The sequence below is a fragment of the Telopea speciosissima genome, chromosome 4, assembly GCF_018873765.1.
Source record: "Telopea speciosissima isolate NSW1024214 ecotype Mountain lineage chromosome 4, Tspe_v1, whole genome shotgun sequence".
NCBI lineage: Eukaryota > Viridiplantae > Streptophyta > Magnoliopsida > Proteales > Proteaceae > Telopea > Telopea speciosissima.
In genome coordinates, this window is record NC_057919.1 from 20,598,898 (window position 1) to 20,615,261 (window position 16,364).

Sequence of the window (16,364 nt, forward strand, 5' to 3'; positions counted from 1 at the left end):
CGACCCAACCCTGACTCAGGGCCAACCCTGACTCAGGGCCAGATATATCAACCCAGGCCCTATTCTGGCTCAGGGCGGGCCAGGGTGGGTTCGAGCTGACATGGCCAAACTTACACCCCAATTGATAACCATAATTACTAAAAGGGAGAAGGTTGGGCATGCTGTCAGCTTTCAGTAAGTTAGCGGCATACACCTATCACATGGTTGGGCACAGGACGGTAAGGGGTCTTTTCCAAAAGGGGAGGAGAAAGGATAACACATGTTGGGCACCATGGCAGCATGCCCAGCCTTTTTCCTTACTAAAGTATCCCTATATGCCTTATCAGCTCTTTTCGTTGGGTTACCCCTTTTCAGTTTGAAATCAATCAGGCAAATATGCAAGGTATTACCATGGGGGGTAAAAGAAAAGAATAAGGTATCTTATACTAGCAGGACAAGTAAAAAAAAGTTGACATATCTGGAACCTGAAGTCATCAGCAAAGTGCGAAGTCTCGAACATGCGAATCAGTTGTGATTGATGGTGAAAGAAGTTTGGTGTACCAACACGGGATTCCAGGCTTTCTTCGCGCTCCAACTCAAATAGCATGGCTGTGTCCTCTTGTCTCTCGGATCTTGGTGCAAGGATTTCTTTCTGTGTAAACTAGGACTCGTTTTTATTGGGTTTAGTTACTAACATTGCTAATCTGGCCTTGGAGAAAAAGTTTCTTTTGGTTTTTAGGAGAACAATGTAAATATATTTTCCAAAAAAAATCTGTAATCTATAGTTCTATACACTTATTTATGCCTCATGGAAAGATAATGCGGTAATTTGATGATTGAATTTTTAGGAAATGGTTTAAATTCACTTGTAAAATTACAGTCTCAAATCCATAACATACCTTTTGATAAATTAGCATTTTCGATTGTGTTTTTTTGCTTTCATTTCTTTTCAATAAGTTTGATTTCTCCTTTGAATTTTATCACTTGGCTTAAGTCTATTTGGGTTGAAACTTTATATGAGCATCAGACTGCATCCAACTTTAAAATTACAGCTGCATCCAAACATGTCACATGGCAAATATCTCAAAAAATAGAAAAAATAACCTCAAAAAGGAACGTGAATCCTACGTCCAAACATAGAGGACCGTGAAATGACCAACCCATTCCCCATGAAAAGCGAAAATCCCAGCCCACTTGATGTTTTTGCGTAAGCTCTTGACTACCGTGTTGACATAGGACCACGCTGCTTTTCAGGTAACTCTTTCCCCTAAAGATAATAATAAGTGGTCAAATCCAAAAGTGTTTGTCGATCACAACCCTACCCATCGCAAAAGGGAAAATTATCTCCTCTAGTTCCATGCCTGGCCCAATTCCCCAGTTCCTCTAATAGGGATGTAGTTGACCCCTTCAGGCAGAGGTAGGGTGGTCATTCCAAACCCCCTTGTTAGAGGAACTGAGAAATTGGGAAAAACAGGGACTGGAGGAGATAAAGATCCAAAAGGCACAAAGGGAATCCCAACCGTTCACGGTTGTTGGTTCAGTTCAATTGACATTCAAAGACTCAAAGGTAAGCTACATGATTGGACAGTATAAAAAAAGGTATTCTTAATTGATTTTAGGGAATACCTACGTTTCCCCTCAGCCACGGTGAATGGGATGTGCATGTCCAGCATGGTAGAGAACATACTAAAACCCTACAAGGGTTTGTGAACCCTAAAATAGTATGGTGAACTTCACCTCGTGTAGAAAAAAGCTCTCCAAAAACTATTTATCGATTTGAATACTAATATTTAAAAGGAGAGCCGTTTATTGCAGCCAGGCAAGTCAATTTTGCCGATTATGTGTGTGTGGGGCCCAAATGGTTCCATCTCCCCCCCCCCCCCGGCGAGCAAGGGTCCCTGCCTAAAATGGGGTAATAAACGAGCGTGCTGCAGCGCCAAAGTTCAATAGGTTCCGAACTTGGAGCTGATTATCCTAACAATGACATAGGATTCGACCAGAAACCTTGGACCTGCTGATATCCAGACCGTTAAATTGGAACCTTTGGTCTTGGGAACTAGAAATCTGACAATAATACAAATATAAGAAAGTGCCATAATAGGAATCTGCATCTCACAATGTGGGTTTAGAAATCTACAATACTCGGCATCCACTTCAACCTATGTCTGATCCAACAACTGGTCCATCTCAAATCTTGACCTGTGTTTGGTGTGCATCTAAGAATAGATTCTAGATCTAAAGCGCATTCTGGGGCTCAAGAGGCCCAAGGTGTCAATTAAACTAAACAATAAAGTGCAATCAGGAATATGAAAAAATATGGGAAAAAGAACCCTTAAAGGCCGAGTGGCCCTTGCATCCAGATGCTGAGGGCTGTGAAATGATCATCTCCCCCATGAAAGGCACAAATCCCACCCCTGTTGATGTTACCACGCATGCTCCCATTGGCCTCGCGCTGGTGCAGCCTGCAGGGGCCATGCTGCCTAACCCTCTCCCATGAAATATTTACAGAAACTTTCAGGAGCACTACATGTGACAACTTTTTACAAGAAACGGTACCAGGAAAGGACCTGGTGAATCCATCACCCATCTTTCAATCTATTGGTTCCTTGATCAACTCCCCAACCCAGGTAAGATGAAAAATCCCTATGATAAGCTAGGGAACAAAACTTGAATCAAATTCCTATCCTCCAATAAGATTCTGGATTCTCAAATTCCTTCTTTGAGAGAAGACATAAGCCTTGGGCGTTTTGCAGCTGGCTGTTTCAATGGTTCTGGGACAACATCATTGCTAAATTGTAAATCATTGATTTCAACTTCCATGTCTTTTCTGAAGTCAGCATCTTGATGGGAAGAGGTAGTAACATTTTCTGGGCAGCAGGAAAGAGGATCACCATGCTCATTGCCATCAACCAGTATATCCACCTCCAGTGAATCTTCAACAATATGACTTTCTAAATTCCCACCATCCACCTCTTGTGAATCTTCAACAACATGGCTATCTAAATTCCCACCATCCACCTCTTGTGAATCTTCAACAACATGGCTATCTAAATTCCCATCATCCACCTCTTCTGAATCTTCAATAACATGGCTTTGTAAATTTCCACTGGCAAGCAAAGCAGGGCATTCACATCCAATTTTTTGTGGTGATACTGGCCTCAGCTTCAGGGAATTGTGTTGATTTGGGCCCTTCACATCCTCATCGGCCCCTCTTTCTGATGAACTGGGTGAACCACAGCTTGATGGGTTAGTTGATGAGTACCCCACCCTGTGTTCCTCCTGTCGCATGGAGATTCTTAGGTTCAGAAGTGTCTCAAAAGGTTCACAATCTTTGGAGGAAGATGAAGAAGTTCTACAAGCTTCCTTTGTTAATCTAGCCAGTTGCTGACAATCTGCTGATGGAGAATATATATACTGCTCGCCAGTTTCTGAATCCTCCTGTTACCAAACCATAAGGGAAGAAAAAGCAACAATTCAGACAAGATAGTATCCCATGAATTCATCAAAATATTGTACAAATATTCTGGGCTACCTTCACATTTTTTAATGAAAGAAGATCCCCTTCATAATGTAAAAAATTATGTACAAGTAACCCAGTACTCTAATTTACCAGAGAAATAGAACCTTAACAAGCTTGTGCAAAGAACAAGACAAGATATACGAGTGATCTGAAACCCAACTGAATTAGTAAAACCTCCAAGAGATTCAGTCTAGATATACTCGGTCATTGTCAATGGGTATTCTGACTTGTGAACTTCTTTTACATGGTTTTCATTCCAATTCAAAATTTATTACAGGCTCCCTCGTAAAAAATTCGCAAAGTTAATTATCTCTTTCAATAAGCAGTGTACAACATACATCTGACATGGTACTGTCCATATCCATGGCTGTTAAAATATTTGAACATCGAATTAGATATCGTATATTTTATTAAAAATAAAAAAGGGTAGGAAAATTTTAAATTCATACTTATGTTAGGGTATTGCTCAACTTATGATAACTAAACATATATACATATTTTATATAAATTATATAGTTTCCACATAAAATTTTATAATTTTTACATATTAAACATGATGGATACTCCACATATGTAATCTATACAGAGTAGAGAATGGTATATATATGTTTTTAAAGCATATCATGGCCTACTGTAGTATGGTGTAGGGTGTACCGTGAACAAGGTTCTAAATCTCGGTTTTGAGGCCGGTTTCAACCCTGGCCGAAACCGAGATTCCCCAGGTTTTGGTCAAAACCTGGCATTTTTTGCGCAAAACTTGACATGTCATGGGCTGGACAAAACTGGTCGAAACTGGGCTGGTTGAAATTGGTGAAAATTGGTCAAAACTTAGTATTTTTTGGTCGAAACTGGTCGAAATTTCCAAAATATTGTTAAAATATGTCAAAACTTGGTCCATAGAGCACATATGGGTTTCGTCTCGGAAACTTGGGAAACCAAGATCTTGAATCATGCAGTGGGATAGTATTTGAGTTCTAACTAGAATAGGTCGTAGTTAGTTGTTATTTCCCTTTCTAGTTCTATTTCATTATTGTAATTAGACTTAGCATCTTAGTAGGATTCCTACCTAGCATCTTAGTATTAGAGTTGTAATTACACTCTTCAGGTAAATTAGAGATGTTCTGTCCCTCTTAAATGGGTGCTTACGAAGAAGTGTGGTGCGATGTCATCCGTATAAAGTTGACAGATACACTGCTTGGGCGACCGTAAATGTATATGACAATGATGTTCTGGTTGGAGGAAAGAAAAACCATGCACCTTCACTTTTAAAGGGACACAGATTGGCATTAACCCTATAAATATTCCAGCAGAGAAGGTGCAACAAAACAAACATACCAACAAGAAGCCGGTGGGAAAACAAACAAAGAAGTTAGAAAAAGGAGAATTGAGTGGAACCAAACTGCTAATGCTTCCTTAATGAGAGTTTATCAATACTAGCAGAGAGTGACCCCAAGTCACTACAGAACTCACTCCCCCCACCCGAGACTAATATTCCCAAACCTATTCGGCACTTACTTTCTGATTTTGCAGATCTTGTGCCAAAGGAGCTTCTAGACAAAGTGCCCCCGATACAGGATATCCAGCACGTCATCAACTTAGTGCTTGGGTTGGTGCTTCCTAATAATCTACCCGCTTATCGTCTCAGCCCTACTGAACATGCCAAGTTGAAACACCAAGTAGATAAGTTGCTGAAAAAGGATGTCCTTCAGGAGAGCATGAGTCTGTGCGCAGTGCCAGCCTTGTTGACACCAAAGAAGGATGGGTTGTGGAGTATTGCATCGGCAGTCGAGCAATTAACAAAATCATTGTGAAGTACAGATTCCCAATTACTTGACTTGATGATACGCTTGACATATTGACTGGTGCTATGATATTTGCAAAGATTGATCTCGGAGGCGGGTACCACCAAATCAGTATCCATAAAAAACGAGTGGAAGATGGCTTGTACGAGTGAAACTTCTTGCCATTCGGACTCCCCAATGTCCCTAGCACATTCATGCGAGTCATAACACAAGTATTAAGCCCTTTCATTGGTAAATTCTTGGTCATTTATTTTGATGATATATTAATATATAGTCACAAAGACCTGTGATCCTGTTATGTGAGTGAGGATTGGTAACCAGCCGAAAGGGTAGTCCTACTCCATTAGATAGTCGGGGTAATTCAGTTCACTATTCTGTCAGGTCAGTCAGAGTCAATACAACAACTACTAAATCAAATAACTAATTTCCAAGATAAATCATTAATATAATAATCTGAATAATTGAGATTGATGAGGTGGAATAGAGGAGAGGGAAAAGGTGGTTGCTGGTAGCAAAAATTGAGAGGAATAGAGAATATTGAGTTGAAATTTGGGAGAGAGAAAATAGGAGAGAAGTTGCAATGAGATCTGTTATGAACAGTAATTTAATGTTGTCCTAGGTTTGAATGATCAAACTAGGAGCCAAATAAGCAGGATATGCTATAAACAGTAATTCGGGTAGGCCAAAAGTAGGTGTTTTGGTCAAATTAGGGTTAGGTTTAATGGAACCTAGGATTTGATGGTAGGGTTAGGGCAAGTTGGTGTTGGGGAGTCTTCCAGTGAAGGTTACTTTAAGTTCTAATGAAGGGAAGTGTACTGGAATGAATTGGAAGCAAGGTGTAGGAGACCAACTAGGAGCTAGTAAAAAAGGATCTGCTATGAACTGGTAAGCCGATTGGGGCAGAAAATGGTTTTAGGTCAAAATTAGGATTAGGGTTTGAAGTGTTGGTTATGCTAGGCAGGTGTGGGGGAGTCCGTCAGTGAAGGTCCTGAGATGGTTGAAGAGCGGAAGTGTGTAAACTAGAATGGCAGCAGGTTAGGGTTTTGGGTTTTTGAGAAGTGTAAAGTGAGGGGATCTAGGGTTTAGAGGGGGAATTTGGGCAGAACTTCAGGTCGAGTTCTCCAAGTGTATAGAGGGTCACTCAGCTAGGGTTTGATGGTGCTGGAAGATGCTGGACAGATTAATGGAGGTTTTGGTTTTTGAAGGGAGAGGTGGATATTAGGACTTGGATGATAGGTTAGGGCTGCAAAGAGGATCGAGTGTACCAATGGGGCAGAGGAGCACTCGATCAAAATTTGGGCAGTAATGGATGGGTGGATTGGTCTGTGAGTGATTTAGGTTATGGGAATTTGAAAGAAAACAAAGGGGAAAATTAGGGTTGGGCTGTAGAGGGTTTAGAAGAAGAATTATGGGGATGGAGATGCTGTCACACTTACTTGCAGTGGCAGAGATCAATCGGCAGTATCAGAAACTTGAATAAAAATTGCAGCTTGGAAAGAAAACTTGAAAGAGTGCTTGTACGAACCACCCGGGCTTCACACCGCAAGGTGTCCATTGGATCACACACCAATCCCACCTGCTTTGATCAGACACAAAACAACCTTCACAGTGGAAGAGAAGCAACAGCAGCTTGCACAAGCAGTTTAATTTCAAAAGTGGAGGATAATGAGCTACACGATTCTATTGGGTTAAATAGTGGCTTATAGCCTTACACCTATTCAGCCTAGGAGTCTAAATTACCCCTAGCCGACTTAAACTAATCCACACTCCTCTCTAAATCGTGGGAGTGTGATGTGGACCCAAAAAAAAGAAAATTACATAATAAAAAAAGGGAGTGACTCAAGTCACTTAAATTGAACCATTGGTTCACCCAGGTTGGGACGGTTCAATTAAAAAACATAAAAACTCTTAAAAAAAAAACTAAGTATAGAACCACTACTACTATCACCAATACTTCTACTTGGGCAGCAGCTGTTCTTCTTCTTGTGGATGTAGTGCTTCAGCTCTGCATCACTTTCAGCAAGACAAAACTGAGCCAAAGTAGCAAGCTAACTCAAACTACAAAGTTGGAGCCTTTTTCATGCCATAACATCAAATAATAACCATGCTTACATTCCAAAATACCACATGTGATATTTCACAACTATATAGGTAATATCTGCTTATTACTGGAAACATGATGAAACAGTATATACCTCTATTGGTGACACAGCAGACTTGAATTTTTGAAAAGATTCCATCCTATCAAAAGGTCTGGAGTGTCCTTCCGAAGACAATCCTGCAGAGGTTCCAGGAGTGAGCAACTCCCTATAAACCAATCCTGAATCCCTGCTGCATTGGAAAGGCCCTCGAGGTGACATAGGCAAAAGTTTGATTTCTATTCCTTGTTCAGCAGTAGAAGAAGAGTTATTCTGAAAAATCTTTTTGGGGCAACACTCCTTTGAAAAAAATTCTACTCCATTTTTGTGCTCATTATTATCTTCTTGAAAATCAAAGGAACATTGTTTGTCACCAGAAGCAGGTTGAGGAACTTTCTCAGAATATTCATCGAGGATTTTATAAATTAACTTCTTGATAAGTGAACGCTTGGAAGATGCCTCAGCAGGTGGAAACCAATCCATGGTAAGCTGAATAGAAAGAGCAACAGATCAATTGAAATTTTACATTTAAAAAATGGAAAAAAAATAAAGAAAATAAAGAAAATCCACAAAGAAATAAAACTTTCAATAAACTTAAAATGAAAGCAATAAATTGGTCTGTACCAAGCATTGAATTGCATGCAGGAATTCCTGTCCAGTCTCTATCTTTGTTGGCAAATATCAAACATGAATATAATTCTTCTAGGAGAGTAATCCACTTTTATGCAAAAATACATAAAAGCCAACACCGAGATATTTCTTTTGATAAAATGATAACTATGGACAAGTCAGGAAGGTTTTATTGAAGGCCCATTATGCCTTACAAGGTCCCAAATCAGAGGCTATGCAAAAAAGTCAACCGACTGGGAAAACTCTCAACAGACAGATTCCCAAAGGATAATCTTCTCTTCACCCTTGTAGCAACTACATGCTAGTTCAGTGTGATTTTGAAATGCATAATGCATTAGTGGTCCAAAGTCCAGAATATTGACTTACATCAGGCAGTTACCTGGATGCAAAGGTTTCACATCTTGCCAAATTCTTTCAACATGAAATACAGTTTGCATAAAGATAAAAAAAAAAAAATCATAAAGTCAAGCACATACCATAGGCAAAGATGTTCCTCAATTTTAGAAATAGATAAAAGAAAATAAAAGACATGAAACACAATCAATTTAAAGTGTCAATAGGAAATAGTTATCACACCCTACAATTTCTGCATGCAATCGCTACTATCATACAATGATGATAAAAATTTGGGAAGTTAATGAGCACAGTATAAAAAGAGGAAACTTACGAAATAGGAGAACTTTGTGATCTTGAAAGGGCTAAAGCTAACCGGAGCATCTTCCAAAAACAAATCCACATAATGTAGCAAGAACAGGCCACAATCAAATGAATTTTCCTGCTGTGGCAGCTGAAGAACATGAAGAAATTTTTTTTTGAGAAAGGTAAAAAGATATGCTCCTCATTAAAAAAAAAAAAAAAAAAAAAAGAAAAAGAAGAAGAGAAATAATGTTCCCACAACTAGAACTAGTTTTAACTTTTAACCAATATCAACAAGAATCAGTTGGAACATTATGCACCATAAATTAAGACTAAAATATAGAAAACATAAGAATAGTGGAGCACCCACTTCATTTGACGCTGTGGTACACCCAACTGATTCAACCAAATAATGGTGCACAAGCTGATATGCTTTGATCAAGAACAGGGCGCAGCCAGACTCCTTAATGGACATGGCAATTGATCTATAGATCAATTTTCACCTTTTCCGGCTTCCTCTCCACATCTCTATGCGTCCAAAGCACATCCATATAGAGTGGTTTAACATTTTCATCAATAGCACCTAACCTGTGATATTATTGGTAGACAGTTCTCAACTCCACTGAATTCATGTGGTTAGGTTCCAGAGTGGCCAGAGGCTAGAGCAAATTCCGTATACAATATTTAGGACAACCACTCTACTAACCTCAACTAAGCCTTATCCCAACTACTAGGGTCGGATAGTCTTTTGGGTTTGAAATCATAGCTGCTGTTAACCAGGAATAATTTGTTCCTTCTCACCTCTTCAACTTCGGTCATATATGGCCCTCCCCTTGTCCTTCGACCACCTGCAAATTTTACAATCTCACTCCTTACAGGTGCATTCACTGATCTTCCATGTTCCATCCCACACATTTGAACTATCTCAATCAATCATCCCTCATTTTCTCACCGGTTTATAAAACTCCGAGAATCCCATAATTATCCATCCCACCTTTAGCCTTCCTAGTCTCGCCAATCATATATCTTAAACACCCTCATTGCAGCTATGCTTATTTTCTGTTTTTGTTGTTTCTTCCAGCATTTAGCAACATACAGCATTGCTGGTTCTATAGCCATCATACAAAATTTACTTCCGTTCCAACGAGATGCATCAAATTACGTAAAATTTTCTTCACTGCATCCACCCCATTCTAGTTCTCCCGACATTATTTTCTTTAATCTCTCCTTTATGATTGCAAAATGATTCTATTTCTAAAGCATTTGCTTTTATGTTTATTCCTATAATCCAGCTACCATTGTAATATTTCATTTGTTTTCTATTTAAGCATTCACATTTCTTTCTTCATAGTTGTCAAGGTGTCGCCTAGGTGACACCTAGGCATTCAGGTGCCTTGTTGGTGTCACCTTGCGTCCAAGCCCCCTCCAATGTCTTGGGTCGCCTAGATGCTGTGAGTCAGTGACAACTATACTCTACAATAACATCTGTGCATAAAGGCTGTTTATTTTTCCATTTATTTTACCATTCATACTTCCAATGGATAAAAAAGCTAGAGGGATGGCCGTGGTAATCTTAAGGGGGAGGAAGAGTCAGGAAAAAATGATTCTGTTAATTATCAAATCAAAACATGTAAGCTATCAACAGATTTCAGATTTAAAAAAAAGGATTAATAATTCTATGAGGAAACAATAGAAATGTAGTGACAAGCTTAATACCTCAGAAGGATTACATCAACATTTGAAAATTTTAGTTATTAAAATAGAATTAAATGTAATGTATCAAGTATCAATATGTATCAGCCAATCGAACTGAAACATATTGGCAATCAGCCTTACAGATATGGCACTTCACGAAACAATACAAGAAAATTATTTTAAAAAAAATGTCTTGGGTTGTATTGACACATATCAGTCAAAACAGGCTGGTACGCTCAGCAGCAGCAGCATCTGTCACCCCCACCGCCCAACAGCAGCAGTCACAGCCAGCAGTGACTGCCACCACTCAGCTGTAGCAGCAGCAGAGGAAGGAAGAGGAAACAAGTAAGAAGAAGAACTCACCGATCACAAATGGAGCTGATAGACGGACCATGAACAGTGTACAACGGAAGGAGGGAGGAAGGAACCCTTGCCAAGGCCCATGAAGATGAAGAGATAAATTGGGGTTTGGGGAATTAATGAATCACCGACCACAAATGGGATGGGATAATTGTTTGACGGCTTTACTCCATAGTTGGCAAGGCAGCGCAAAGCGTAGGCACCGCCTAGGTGGAATTTTAGGCCAATGAGACAAAATGCCTTACTTGAAGAAGGAAAGGCGACCGCCTTGGTCACCTGAGCATTGTCTTGGAAGCCTTGGCCTGCTCTCTGTCCTGGGTATGCACCTTAGTGTATAGTTGGTATGAACAATGGTGGTTTACGATATGCCCAATATTGTTCAACTGCATCACATAGAATTCTTGAGTATATAGATAGTTAACTCTATTATTGTTCAACTGCCCATTTCCTGGTGTTATTGTGTATGCCAATTCACAGAGGAACATATAATGAATATGCCTAAATTATGAGCTTGTTGACGCTTCATGTTGATTAATGTTTATTGGCTTGTTTTTTTTGTGAATATGCTTATATTGTATCCTATGCTTGGTTTATTATATGTTATTTATCTCATATTAGGTCTTATTAGCATAATTATATCATATTACATTGATATGGCTTCCATGCTAATACTAGCATAATATATATAATTACGGTAATCTTTCATGTCACTATAGCCAGTGAAGCAATTCACTTCACTGTGACATTTTTACCCTAAAAAATACTTTAGTTGAGTTAGAAGGAAAGGGTTGCTACTTGTAAATTCACTCTTGACGAAATATGGTGTATTTGCTACTTTTCTGCATTTCTGTCCATGACGTGCATGATGCAGATAAATCACTTAGAGGCCTTATTTTAGTGGAAATAAGCCTTGGGATGGGTTATGTATGTATTGGGCCTTTGATTCTATGTGTTACTTTGTAATTGGCCAATTTAATAAGCCTAAAATATGGGTAGAAAGTAGGAAAACGGAATTTACTTCATTTGTTTAGTTAGAGTCCTATTTTGAGTCTTTTCTTTATTATTTCAATTTCATAGTCAATTAATACCTAATTAGTTAAGGATTGGGTAGGCCTTTCCTTTTTAGTGTCGTAAGTCTATTTTTTAGTCTTCTATATAAGTTTGTAAGGGAGGCCAGCATTGTACACAAATTTGAATAATAGAAAAGTTTGCTTATGCAATGTTGAAATCCTGAGATAGGATAGGTGAGAAGCCTAGGGTGAGATGCCCATTCCATTCCCCCATCCCCTTCCATCGGTTCTTGATTCCAAACCCTAGTTCAATCAAATCGAGTTCAAGAGTGCTACAAGCTGCTGGGATTTCTTTTCAACAGATTGTTCTCATCGATTTCTGAAGATTCCAGCTTCACATTCATGGCGGCCAGAGCACATCTTCAACAGCCGAACCTGCAAGAACAGACCCATCATCGATCCAAAAAAATCTACGATTTCCAAAACCCTAAGGACTGATCGATCTCCTCTTTCTTCTTGTTCTGATCGTGTCTTCTATTTGGGATTCATCTACATGCAAGAAGAGTATCCAATCCATTGGCAAGAGAAGTATTCAACCCATTTGCTACTTCAGCAGGCAATTGTTCCCTCTTTTGAGTTCCCATTGTTCTCTTTCTTTGGCGGTTACCAATTTGAGATCATCTCATTCTCCTCCAACCAATTTGTGATCCCATTGTTCTCTGGAGGTTTTCTATTTGATCCTGCCTGGGATTAGACCTATTCTAGTTCTAGTCTTGCATTAGTCTCCCCTCTGTCTACTCCTGCTGGTGCAACCTTCCCTCTTCCCTTGTCCGGACACCACCCACCCACCTCAACAGGATTGAAAGGTCAGCGCTCACCACCATTCCTTCAGCTGCAGTGGAATCCTAGAGACATGTTTTGATCAGAAGCAGGTCGATTCCCAAGCATGTACATAGTAGCGGCAGGGAACCGTTGACGCTGAGCCTCAGCATGTGCATCCCAGGAAAGGTTCTCAATTTCCTCAACAAATCCTCCATCACAATTGGGGCAAACAATGGTATCTTGAACCCAAACCCTGACTAAACAACTGCATCTGTGGCACCAGTAAGAAGACCTACTGAGGCCATCTGTGATTTTGTCTACAAAGCCCCACAGTTCTAGTGGAACCTCAAGAACGCTACCTTTCGTTAGAAACCTCACTGATGGATCTGATAAAAGACACCAAGTAATCCCTGACTTGGCTCAACAACCTCACCCAACAAATAATGATATGAAACTGAAAGTTCAAAATCAACATCTCCTGTTCAAGAAGAGAAACCTTAGTTCCTTCTTACCGATCTAGTAGACAACTCCCTGAATTGAATCCAATTTCTTCAAGGCCATGAAATGGATCATTCTGATTCCTAAGTAAGGAGAGAGAACAGAAAACCATGAGTCGCCAATAGATTTACAGATCCGAGAGTAAAGAGAGCAGGGGAGGGAGAGGAGACAGATAAGGGCAGATAGCCAGAGAGAGGCTGGTGAGTTGGAGACAGCGGGGTCGACAGAGAGAAAGGGGGCAGAGGCTACCGGGAGAAAGCAGGGGAGAGAGAGCTAGAGGGAAGTGTAGAGTTCTTCCTACAATATTCTTTTAGGGGTGAATTTACAAATTCTGCCGTTCATCTTAATTCACCAGAATGATTCAAGAGGGTAGAGAAATTTAATGAAGTGAAGTACTTCACTCTTCATAGTGACATGTAGGAGGACCCATATATATATATATGAAAAACATATATATAATACCCTCCAGCGGGCGCCTTGTCACTTAGGTGCCCCTTCACTGCCTTGGGTCGCCTAGGCGCCTTGACAACTATGCTTTACTCTTTAACCATTTTGTCCTTTGTTTCTTTTTGTTTTCCATCATCCTATATGTAATATTTGAGATGAGGACAAAATAGGAATAGCACAATCTGTAAAAATTATTAAAAAACCTCTGAAAATCGACTCATTGTATTCAACACAGAGCCACATAGAAATATGATTTGGAAAATCCAACTGTCGAATAGGATGGGCATGGTCTAGATTGAACACATGTCAATTTGCACAGCAAAACTCAAATCATTTTACCACCCATGTATTGGCATCATTCCATTGTGTTTTTAGCCATCCCCTTGTTTTTCAAAACGTAATGAATCTTCAAAGATTTATACTGCCACATGGCCAACTCAGATTGAGCAAAATTGACAGGTAATCAGGGTATCATAGGACATACTAATAAACAAGGCCCTAACTGATCAGCCAGGTGGAGGATATTGGGTCTGACCATCTAACGTCCTATGGTTGGACCAAATTTCTGCTTTATTTATGGTGTAATATGCTCCAAAACAGTATTTATGGTTGGACCTACAAAGATGTATTGGTGTAACTACTAAATATTTTTTGGGAAGGGGTTTGCTGCCACGCTGCAAGGCCCCTGGCGCCAGTGCAGAGCCAGTGGGAGCGCACACACGGGGATCCAAGGGGAGGGGCAGGGTGGTTATTTCACTGCCCCATGTGAGAGGGCGCAGGGGGCGCTGCCAGGCAGCGTTCTTTCTCCAAAATTTTTCACCTTTCGAATGCTCTCCCCTACTAGGGTCCCATTACCAATTTTGAATTGGATGCTACAACAAACAAAATGCAAGCGAAATAATACTAAAATATTCAACAGAACTCGATCTTTCACTACAATTTACCCAGACCAGCCATTTGCATTATTCTCCTGTTCCCAAAAGAAAGGGGGCGCGAGGAGGAAGATTGGGTGCTATCAATGAAGAGTAAAAGCTAAAGGAAAGAAAAAGGAACAGATTTTTTCAGTTGTATGCATATGATTGTCTCTACAAAAAGCCAAAAGAAATTATGACAAAAGGAGTATAAAGAAGTAATTAGATACCGCAAGGGGTACAAAGCGCAAATTAAAGAATTTTGCTGAAACATCTTCGGGTGTCTCTTTCTGCCTTTCTTTCCACTCTTCCCATAGGTAACTGTCCTTCCAAGGTAAAAAAGTGATGAGTCGTCAGAAAATAAAAATCTTAAACACATAGAATGGTGCATCTTATTTTAATATATTTGGATCCTCTTTCTTTTGGCCAGTTTACATGAAAAAATAAAGGTACGCTCTTTTATAAGATGTAATCACTAAAACAAGCTAGAATCCATAATTAACACAACATATCAGGGCCCAAAAATGGAAACCCCTAAAAGCTTGACACAGACATGTCCATATGGATATGCAATTAGTAGAGAGAGAGAGAGAGAGAGAGAGAGAGAGACCACTCTTATTGTGTCTCAGAAACTCCAAAAAAAATGAAATGCCTAATAATATGGACACAAGTATAAGTGACCAATACATGGGTACAGCCAGAAAATGAAAATGGGCGAGTCATTGTTACACTGTCCAAAACCAGAACACAATAAGAACAGAGTTAGTGAATTGTGATAATCGACAAACAGTTTTCGAACCAAACCAGCCATTAAACCATCAAAGCAAGCCTTCTTGTCAACTTGCTCAGAGGCTGGACAGAAGTAAATAGATCTTATACCAATCTATGTTAAAATCCATCAAAGAACAAGCTGTGACCAATGGAAAACGTAAAATTTTATCACCAAGTAAGCTGTGATCAATGGTAAAGCACAGTTAGTTTATACTTTAAATCCTTAACTAGAGGTAAGGGGTTCACATGTTGAGCAGACCCTCAGGGAAGGGGTCATTAGAGGAAGAGGAGGGGGGCTGGAAAATCTCTGTAGATTAGGCAACTGCCTCAGACTTATAGCTCCAACACTGTGGAGAAGAAAGCCATCTCTTGCAATAAGCATGGGGATGCAATTGACATTAGAACGAGCCTTCAAAGACCAGTGGAAGTAGGCATTATTAGAGTTGCCTAGCTCTAACCATTTGATTCTAGAATTTTGCCTCAAAAAATTCTCCTCTTGGGCATAGTTGTCATGGCGTCCTGGCGCTGGAGAGGGCTGCATGGCGACCTACGCCATGGCGACCCTCTTTGATTTCTTCTTCCTGACTCTCTTTCCCTCTTCGATTTCTTCTTCCCTCTTCGATTTCTTCTTTCCCTCTTCAATTTCTTTCGATTTCTTCTTCGATTTCTTCTTCCTGTCTTCTTTCCCTCTTCGATTTCTTCTTCCTGTCTTCTTTCCCTCTTCGATTTCTTTCGATTTCTTCTTTCCCTCTTCGATTTCTTCTTCGATTTCTGAATTTTCTTCTTAAAACTTGAGAAACAATAGAGAAAAAATAAAACATGGCTTGAGTATACATCTATTAACACATTAAAAATAGAGAAAATAAAAAATAAAACATGGTCGACATGCTCGCCATGGCAACGCCATGGCGGGCGACATGTCGATATATCGACGTGACACCCCTCCACCGACTTGGATCGCCGTGACGCCGTGACAACTATGCTCTTGGGGAACCAGGGAGATGAGCTCCAAAGAGGTCACTTTTCCTCATCAGCGAGGGAAGTGTTATGGATGTCAGATTGAAGCCTTAACTAGACTGCCTACTTGTCTCTGCAAATAGTGACCAAAGAGGAGATGTTCCCAAAGGAGGATTAGTTCCAACTTT

General features: G+C 39.9%; 1 protein-coding gene across 1 annotated transcript in view; it reads right to left on the bottom strand.

Annotated features, from left to right (window-relative positions):
* Positions 1-2,523: 2,523 nt before the first annotated feature.
* The window catches only part of LOC122660185 (probable ubiquitin-like-specific protease 2B), an 88,034-nt gene continuing 74,193 nt past the window's right edge, over positions 2,524-16,364 (bottom strand). The window contains exons 14-17 of the mRNA XM_043855385.1: positions 14,679-14,769; positions 8,737-8,856; positions 7,497-7,928; positions 2,524-3,417 (exon numbers count right to left, since the gene is read on the bottom strand). Coding sequence (XP_043711320.1) covers positions 2,686-3,417; positions 7,497-7,928; positions 8,737-8,856; positions 14,679-14,769 — 1,375 coding nt within the window. The 3' untranslated portion in view covers positions 2,524-2,685. The remainder of the gene's footprint in view (positions 3,418-7,496; positions 7,929-8,736; positions 8,857-14,678; positions 14,770-16,364) is intronic.